General features: G+C 38.9%; 1 protein-coding gene across 1 annotated transcript; it reads right to left on the bottom strand.

Moving 5' to 3' along the window:
• Nucleotides 1-411: 411 nt before the first annotated feature.
• On the bottom strand, nt 412-9789 carry LOC122093098. The gene is made up of 11 exons (XM_042663347.1): nt 9096-9789; nt 8760-8912; nt 8195-8680; nt 7937-8101; nt 7071-7433; nt 6240-6283; nt 5543-5699; nt 1186-1890; nt 948-1088; nt 779-844; nt 412-745 (listed from the first exon to the last, which is right to left on the bottom strand). Exons 1-11 carry the CDS (start codon nt 9651-9653, stop codon nt 560-562), a joined length of 3024 nt encoding a protein of 1007 aa, XP_042519281.1. The 5' UTR covers nt 9654-9789; the 3' UTR covers nt 412-559.

Here is a 9789-nt window from a genome sequence, read left to right as displayed (position 1 = left end):
TGGATATAACTATGTACGATACAGTTAAGTTTATGAATTTCCAGGATTATTATGATGTAATCTTGGACGATTATTATTAATATAGTTTTTCTTCCATTCAAAAAAAAAAAAAAAAAAAAAAGGGAAATTGTTGAAATCTGGTTAATTTGAGTTACCAGCTCAACACCACCATGTTCACTATCTTGCAAGAGTTGAAGCATCATGGAAGTTGCTGAATTCTTTACATCCATTGTCCTTATTTCTCCGGTTGTAATGAAGTATCTATCATCAACAACAATTTCTACTTAAACCGAACAGATAAATTTCCTGTCATGAGTCTCATGATCAGGAAAGATTCATATGGTAATTATTGAGTGTTACTAGTTAAATCACTACCAAGCAGGTGAGCTAATGAGAAAGATGATCAGAACATAGGAACAGAATCTATCAACTCTACTTCCATATATCTAAATTCATACAAACATAGCTAGAATAATATTTATAAACTTACAGATCACTTTGGTTACACAACAAAATGCCTATATGATGTTTGTGTACTTTCTTCCATCACAAGAAGTCATCACTGTAAGCAATCTAAGTAGAAACAAAGTTGTGGTGTCGAGCTCCTCTGTTGCGCGTTCAAAGGCTGGAAGCCTTCAAACACGCAGCCGCCTAAGGCATGAATGTGCAACCTAAGGTGCTCCCATCCAAGCTGGGAGCACCTTGGATCCGCACCACACGGCCTGTTGCGCGACAGAGGATCCCCATCAATTCATACCTATACTTGGACCGATGCCCCCTCTGCTTGCGACAGATCTCGTTCAACATCTGGTCTTTCAATTGGCCCAATAAGCTTCTCAAAAACCTGCAATAATAACCGGGGTGGGAGGGAAGAATAACCAGAAGAAAGGAGAAGAAAATAAGAAATTGGAAAGAATTAAAAAAAGGGTATAACACAGAAACCATACCCTCCATAGAGTTTTGAGGTCATAGTTGCAATCCACATAAACAGCTCCGGCAATTGATTCAACAATGTCAGCCAAAATAGCAGGCCCTTTAGCCGATCCATCGCTGTCTCCATCTTGAATTGCTAGTTTGAAGTTGTTAACCTGTAATTGAACACGAAATCAAAATCAAAATAAGTAAAAGCGTACCATCTAGGGGGTGAAAGAAAGGCTTTTGAGGGCCTGAGCAGAACTTACGTACCATGGGATCAAGAGTTTTAGAAGGGTCGTCGTGACGGACGCTGCTGTAGAGGTTGTGGCGGTCGGCTACGTGGGCGAATTTGCGGTTACTGATGTTGTCATCAAGGAGGGGAGAGAGTTTACCAGGGTCGAGTTCAGGATATTCTTTGTAGATGTGCTCAACCACGGCGAGGCGAAGAACGGCATCGCCCAGGAACTCTAGGCGCTCGAAGGAGGGGGAGTTGGTATAGGAGGAGTGGGTCAAGGCCTCTTGTAGGAGAGTTTTGTTCTTGAAGCTGTAGTGGAGGATGTCTTCCATGGCTTTCACTTTTTCTCTCATGTCCTCGTCCAATGCTACTGCCTTGAATGATGAAAACGATGATGAAATCTTCATCAACAATCGAAACAGAGACTTGATGAGAAATAAGACACTGTAATTCACAGCATATAGAGCGAATAACGCTATAACTGTGTCATAAGTAGACGCTTCCATCGGATCAAAGGGGAAATACTCCAAAAAATGAAGGACCACCTCTGCCGTGTCAATGAAGAAAACCAGAGTTGGAACTGCTGCAGCGTCCTTCAGGACCTCCACTGCGTCATTTCCAAGCAGAGAAGGAATCGCATACGGGGAGAAACAAATAAAAATGGCGGTATACAAGTATATGGATACTCTGCACGCAGGTTCAAGATCACAAGTGGGTGTTGACGCCTGTCCCTCTTCTTCCTATCCATTTCCCCATACAAGGGTAAAGAGGGATAAAGATTAGAAGCGAAAGGGACAAGTTTTGAAAACTCACATATACGTACTAGATGATCATAAGAGCAGCAGATCCAATTTCGACCAGATCAAATTTACATACAAATTGTTCTTGTACGCCTCTGGTCCTGGCATTTGAAGTCCATTAAGTCCAAAGCCCAATGCTCATTAGAGAGATACTTAGTGGGTTCCAAATACCTGGACTAGGAGCATACAAGGACAATCTTGTATGTGAACCTAATCTAATGTCCTTCTTGGCATTGAAGGGTATATATGGATGGTCCGGATTCTCTATACGGCCACTTGTTGAAAGTGATGTGGGTCCCCTGCTTTATGATATTAAAAAAAAAAAAAAAAAGAGAATATTTATGTCCGAGAATGTAGAGCCTGCACCAGTGAGTAAAAGTTAAATAAAACATATTCTAATACGTTTTAATTTCAAACTATATCATATGCTAGATATTTTTTTAGATACAAGGTTCCTAACCCATATCATTTTTATGGGTAGATCTATTAAACCTTGAATCCATGTAAGACTTTGCTCGCACACCTAACCCTTGACCTGGGATTTGTAGTTCTTAGTGGTGTAACTGCCTAAGGGTTGGTCACTTGATTAACTCCTGTCAAGAGCATGAGTGCTTGATTTGCACTAATTACCTTGCTTTCTAATAAGTGCAGCCATGACTCCTATTGACTCCTCCGTGGGCCTGTTCTTGGCCCCTTTGTGGGTCTAATTTACTTTGTAATGGTCAATAGGCTTTGGAACAAAAAAATAAAAAAATAAAAAATGTAAGACCTCTTCCATTAGACTAAACTTGGATCCATGAGAGAACAATGAGTTATTTCTTGTCATGTGTTTTTCGTTTTGTTTTGTTTTGTTTTTTGTTTTACATGATAGAGTGACTACTTAGCAATTCTAACAATTGGATGTTTAGGAAATGATGTTTATTGATCACATATCAAATTTCAGAGTAAAGATTAAAGATATCCATTTATACATAAAGTGTATGTTTATATACCTCGCCGATCCCTTGGTTATTGTCACGTTTTGCCATTTAGAAAACTTACAGTTCCTGGACTTGATATTTAAGCAATGGAGTTCAAAATCCACTAAACATAACTAAAAATTTAGAAAAAAAAATTGACCGTCACTAAGGGTTGCAACTACTTGACTGCAACTTGGATGGCAACCAAGTTGTATTCTAAATTTCAGATCCACTTGAAATGTCATAGCGTCATGTATAATTGTTAGAGGGTGAACTGTAGTACTTCTGAGTAAAAGCTTGTAGTCGCACCTTTTTAATTTAGGTTGAGGATTAAATAAAAAAAAAAAAAAAAAAAAGGCGCCTTTCTCTTTCTATGTTAAAGGGCTTATCCAGCTAGCATTGTTCATTTGTTCCCCTTTTGCTGTCCCACTTACACATCTCGTTTTTTCTCTCTCCCTCTTTCTTCAAAAGAAAGCCTTTTCCTCTTTGATGGAAAGTGGAAAAAAGAAAGCACTGTCCTCATTCTTTGTTGAAGGGATTGTCCAATGGTCATTGATCCCCTTTCCCCACTTCCACATCTCTCTTTTCTCTCTCTTTTCTTATTCACATTCCTACTTGACTACTTCTATCCCTCTCTAAGGTCCAAGCCTTACCCACCCACATATCCCTCCCCCTCAAGGGCATAGTCAGAAAATAGGGTAGAGTAGTGGTTTGGAAGTTGATAAATGTTGTGTGAGGCTTTGACCCTATGAGTTTAAATATATTCATAATAAACAAATTTATATAACAATCCCATGGCCCCAGAGGCCTACAGATCTGGTTTGAATAACTCCATGAACAATTGATTAAAGGTAGAAAGTGGGATAGGTGTTGTCCCAACTTAATAGAGGAAAATGGAAAAAAATTTGGTGTTTCTAGACCCTCGGATGGTGGTAGAATCCTTCTCCACAGAGTGGAGGAAAACCTTCAAGAGAGGGTAAATTATGGTTTTACTTTTACCGAGGTGACAAGGCCCCATTGGAAATAATTGCAGGGAAGGCAACATATATATTCATTATGGGATTTTTTTTTCTTTTGGGTTAAACATTTTGGGAATGAATCAAAATGCGAAAAATTGTGAAATGATTCAATTTGCAATTTTGACAAAAGTAGTCCAACTTTAAAAAAATAAAAAGAAAAAAGAAAATTGTGACACATTACTCATGAATTGATTCCCATGAACTGAATTTTTGGAATTCGAAGATTATGAGTTTAATCTTTTAATGTTTCCTAAATCAATTATTCTTGGATTCTCAATAAAAAAAAATTTGTCAAATTATTCACAAATATTTTTTTACTAGAGTTCTTGCATTTGCCCATATTCCATGAATGACGATAAGAAGGTTGACAAAATATTATTCACTTGGCCATTTCAAGTAGAATATGGCTTCCATTATTCAAGCTATTCTTTATTTATTTATTTATTTTTCTAAAATTCAACATTATTTTATAAAAAAAAAATTTTAAAAAATAAAAGATGAAAGATACTCAAAATAAAAGACAACCCGAAAAAGAAATTCAAACTAAAGCTAGATTTTCCCTCTACCTTCAGCATTGCCATCAACAGAATGAAAACCAACTCGATCGAGCTTCTTCTTATTATTATACATGTGAACTAAGGGTGTTAATCAGTTCGGTTTTGGTTTAAACGGTGCGAATCGATTTGGTTCACATTTATTTGACTAAAATCATAACCGCACCATTTACTAAACAGTTCCACTTTCTGAAACGATGACCGTTTAGTAAACGGTTTCAGTTTCCTCGGTTTCTAAATGGTGTCGGTTTCACAATTTTAAACGGTTTCGATTTCAATTTATTCCATACGGTTTGTAAAATGGTTCACAATCTGTTTGTTATAACTTGCAACCATCTCTAAACTGAAGATCATAAGCTTATCCAAAAATAATTGGTAACTACAAATAAGAGATTCTATATTGACGATGGTATGTCTTAATTTGATAATCTAGTGTTATTTCTTTGCATGGACATTCTCAAACATATAAAACTAATATCATACAACATCCAAATCCAGTCTTCTACAGCATAAAATATTAAAATGACAGGTGGTTCAACGAAAACACCCCATCTGTGATAACATAATAACATAGTGATATATATGGATTACAATTTCATGATCTAAAGCCTAAACTTGAACTGAATTGCAATAAATCATACCAAAACAGGATGGGAACTTAATTTAACTGTTAATTGTTATAAGGATTACTACCCTTGCTTTATTTAATCGTTATACGGATTAATCGGATCGGTTTAAACGGTTTAAATGGTTCGGTTTAAACAGTTTCAATTCGGTTTGAAACCAACAGGTTTCGAAGTTAAAATCGACCCGACCCATTTAGCTAATCAGCCTGAAACTTGAAACCATAACCGCACCATTTACTAAACGGTTTTGCAGTTTGATTGTAAACGGATCGATTCAGTTTCGATAAACGGTTTCGGTTACAAATTCACATCCTTAATGTGGACGATCCCAAATCCATCTCATGACATGAAATCTTAACCAATTATATGAACAATCCAGCATTGTTGAATCTTCTCAATTTAAACTAGCAGTGTCCAACACCATGGTCTCAATCTTGAAGCATTTGAAGCAACTTAAAAGCTGCTGAGCGCTCTGCATCCTTTGCCCTTGACTTTATTTCTCCGGTTATAGTGTATGTATCATCATTAGTATCTACTTCAGCTGAACACATAAATCTCCTCTTGTGGGGAGGACCAATCTCTCTCACGATTCTGCATGTGTGCCAGGAAAAACCATTTCATATGGAAAGTGTTACTTATTACTTTCACCAAAAAAAAAAAAAAAAAAAATTGTTACATACCAAGCAGGTGATCAGTTGATGAGAAAGATGAGAACATGAAATAACTAAAGAGGAACAGAAGCTATCGGCTACTTCTAGCTCTAGATATCAATGCTGCGTTTGGTATGCATTGTAGGTAGACAATGCATTCCAAGAAAGCATACCAAACACAACCTTAATATACCCAAAAAAAAGAAAAAACACAAAACCATTATAATTGCAATTTCAAATGCTTATGCTTTCCAAGTATAATTATATAGCTCATTCTCTTTAACCATGATTTAGAGTTGAGATCGTATAGGGTGCGATTATTTATTTATTTATTTTTAGGGTGTGATGTTAAGGGCCTACAAAATGTTGAGATTGTGAAGATTAAATGACAAATATACATTGAATAAATAGTAGGTCCGCATCATTGTTCAAAATAATGGAATGGAATTGTTAGTATTGACCAGATCGGAATGGTTTCGACCTTGACTGATCCCCAATCCTAACCTTTCCAATCCTGATCCATATCTACCCAAGGGTAAAATCATAATAAAAATTGATTAAAAAACAAAATAGATCTGTTCAATTTGGTCCGATCCAAATTGTTCCAAAATGGTATCATAATAGTTTTGGCCTTGATTGTTCCCATGTTTTAAAATCTTGGTCCAGATGTTTAAGAATATAGGTGGATGATTAAGGTGATGTTTGATGTGATTTCTTGGAATGTATATCAAACTCAGCCCAAGAACTCAGAGGGACATGGTTGTTGATTCTCTAGCATGCTCTAGAGATATCAATATGTATCGATTTGTATCAACTGTATCAGACTTTTTCCCTCAAAGATACCGATATCAACATGAATTTTTATTAATTTTACCCAAGGTCCATATTGTATCTCGCTGATCCACTATCGACCAAATATTGGTATCAGTCCAATACTACGGATACAAACTAAATGGTATCAGTATTGATTTTGGAACTGACTGGTACCTAATCCAATACCGTGAACTAGAACTATGTTTGTATTAGATGTTAATTCTATTTTTGTTTTAGTCAAGAATAATTGTAAGAAATAGGTAGCGTAATTATCTGCAGGAAAGTGGTGAGGTGCAGTGAATATCCAATGTTTGGGTGCATGGCTGAGTCTCCCAATCGTTGAATGCTCACTCCAAATGATTTGAACTCAAATGGGTACCAGATCGGCATAAGCAATCAAGTAGAAACAAACAAACTAACTAGTCGAATTGGAGAAGGAATGGTAGTGCATACCTATACACAGGCAGCCCCCACCTCTTCTTCTGACACAGTTTATTCAACTTCTGCTTAGCCCACTTAATCTCGTCAGATCCATGTCCATCTTCAGTCTCCGTCTCCAAATGGTGGGAATTGTCTCCGTCTCCAAATGGTCAAATTCCCACAGCAGCTTCTGCAATGCTTCTTTTGCCGCACTAAATCTTGCATTCTTCTTTGTTTGCTCCCAAGAACCAGAGCCAATTAATTTGTCATCCACGATAACAAAAGCGGAAAACTTGGGGATGGACAATGTCGTGATCTCAGAATACTCATAGTCAACTTTCTTGCCCTGCTTCTGGCACAACTCATTCAGTATGGTTGTCGGTTGTGAATGCTTGTGTAAGGTTTCAAGGGTTTCTATTGGCTCCATAAAACTCTTAAAAACCTGCAAGAAGCAACCAGGGAGAGAAAAATAACAAAAAGAAATTATAAGAAAAGAAGATCATTAAGAACATTGTTAAGTTTGTTTCGAATTCTTGATTCGTTTTGAAGATTGACCTGCTTCGATATATTTTGACGACGACTCAAATGGAAAGCTTCTTGAGATTTGTGATGGAAGCAGATGGGTTCTAAGCCCAGAGCCAACACTGATCTCGTATGGGGTGTGGAGGTACGCCCTGTGGTATGGTTCGACCCAATCGACTGCGATCCAATGGATTGACCCAATCAACTGCGACCTGATGGATCGATCCGTGACTTAGAGGAGTATATAATATAGTATCGTCTTCTTAAGCAAGTCATTGTAATTTAGGGGTTTTTTCGAGTTAAGGTTGTATGGTGAGAAATCCACTGCCTTCTGAACTTCGTTAAATCTCTGAATTGTGTGGATCTGATTTTGTTTATTTTCGTATTTGTTGATGTTTTCTATACCAAACATAGAAAGCATACCTGCCATGTAGCTTTGAGGTTATAATTACAGTCGATGTAAACCGCTGCGGCAATGGATTCAACAATGTCGGCCAAAATCTTAGGTGCTTTAATAGATCCACAGTTGTTAACGGAGCGATCTTCATCTTGATCTTCATCTTGAACCGCAAGGACGAACTTCTTAACCTGTGATTGAACACGAAATCGAAGGAAACAATTTGACAATCAGTAAGGGTGAAAGCAATAATTCAAGGCCTTGAGGCTCTGAGCAGGATCTACATTGTGATCAAGAGAATTGTCCTTGTAACGGACATAGCGGTAGAGCTCGCGGCGGACGGCGACACGGGCGAGGTTCTCTGTCCTGACATTGGCTTCACGGAGAAGAGAGAGTTTACCAGGGACGAGTTCACGGTAGGAACGGAAGACGTACTCGGCAACCGCGAGGCCAGGAACGGCATCGCCCACGAACTCTAGGCGCTGGTAAGAAGGGGAATCGATATAGGAAGAGTGGGTCAAGGCCTCCTGTAGGAGAGTCTTGTCCCTGAATCGGTAGCAGGGGAGGCGTTCCACAGGTGCCAACTCTTCTCTCATTTTCATATCCACTGTTGCCATTGCTACTGCCATGGATGATAATGATGATGGTGAGTCCATCTCGTTCCCTTCCCTCATCTTCAACTTCATTGGTTCAGACCGAATGGTCGTCGGCTGTGTATGCTCTTGTAAGGTTCCAAGGGTTACAATTGGCTCCATAAGCCTCTTAAAAACCTGCATAAGCAAACAGGGGAGGGAAGAATAACCAGAAGAATTCAGAAGAATATTAACAAAAACACAGAAAGAAAGCTACCTCCCATAGAGCTTTGAGGTCATGATTACAGTCGAGGTAAACAGATGCAGCAATGGATTCAACAATGTCAGCCAATATCTTAGGTGCTTCAATCAATCCACTATTGGTAATGGCGCCGTCTTCATCTTTAACTGCTTGGACAAACTCTCCAACCTGTAATTGTTGGGGTTGAAATTAAAAATATCAGATCTAACATCTATCAATCCAAGCAAGAATCAAAGGGTAAAAGACCAAAGGGGAACAATTTCTAATTTCGAAACAGAACACAGAGCATGAGTAATGATGAAGAATTGAAGGGTGAAAGAAAGGTTTATTGAGGGTCTGAGTAAGGACTACCTTGGCATCAAGAGAAGGGTCCCTGTGACGGACGTAGCGGTGGAGTTTGTGGCGGACGGCTACGCGGGCGAGTTTCTCGGTCCTGATGTTGGCTTCTCGGAGGGCCGAGAGTTGAGCAGGGCCGAGTCCAGGATAGGCTCCGAACACGTACTCGGCCAGCGCGAAGTGGAGAGCGGAGCCGCCCAGGAACTCTAGGCGCTGGTAGGAGGGGGATGAGTCGGCGTAGGAGGAGTGGGTCAAGGCCTCTTGTAAGAGAGTCTTGTTCTTGAAGCGGTAGCAGAGAAGGTCTTCCATGGCTGCCACTGCTTCTCTCATGTTCATATCTAATGCTGATGATGACAATGATGATGGAGAGTCGTCCTTGCGATCGTTTCCATCCTTGGCTGCACTGAAGGTAAGCGCAGCAATAATCTTGTTGTACACCTCTCTCATCTTAATAATCATCTTCTTCAACAATTGAAACAGGGAATTAATGAGAGACATGGCAATGGCAATCACAACCATAACAACATATAGAGTGAATACCACTTTAGCTATCGAAAAAATATAGGCTTCCATTGGATCAATTAACGAAGAAAGGAGAGATGTTGTTTGAGATCAAAGAGAAATACTCCACAAAATGGAGTACCTCCTCTGCTGTGCCAATGATGAAACCAGACTTGGGACTGCAGCAGGGTACTTCAGGACATCTACT

Source organism: Macadamia integrifolia, chromosome 11 (assembly GCF_013358625.1).
Source record: "Macadamia integrifolia cultivar HAES 741 chromosome 11, SCU_Mint_v3, whole genome shotgun sequence".
NCBI lineage: Eukaryota > Viridiplantae > Streptophyta > Magnoliopsida > Proteales > Proteaceae > Macadamia > Macadamia integrifolia.
Note: the sequence above shows the minus strand (reverse complement) of the source record. Positions and strands in the feature narration are given on the sequence as shown.

What these genes read in the sequence shown, in the direction of transcription:
- LOC122093098 (XM_042663347.1), bottom strand. Translation starts at nt 9,653, where the DNA reads ATGGAAGCCTATATTTTTTCGATAGCTAAAGTGGTATTCACTCTATAT. An exon ending in AGTTGCTTCAAATGCTTCAA is followed by an intron (nt 1,891 to 5,542) that starts GATTGAGACCAT and finishes GGAAATGGATAG; the next exon opens with GAAGAAGAGGGACAGGCGTC. An exon ending in GAGATCTGTCGCAAGCAGAG is followed by an intron (nt 746 to 778) that starts GGGGCATCGGTC and finishes GTATGAATTGAT; the next exon opens with GGGGATCCTCTGTCGCGCAA.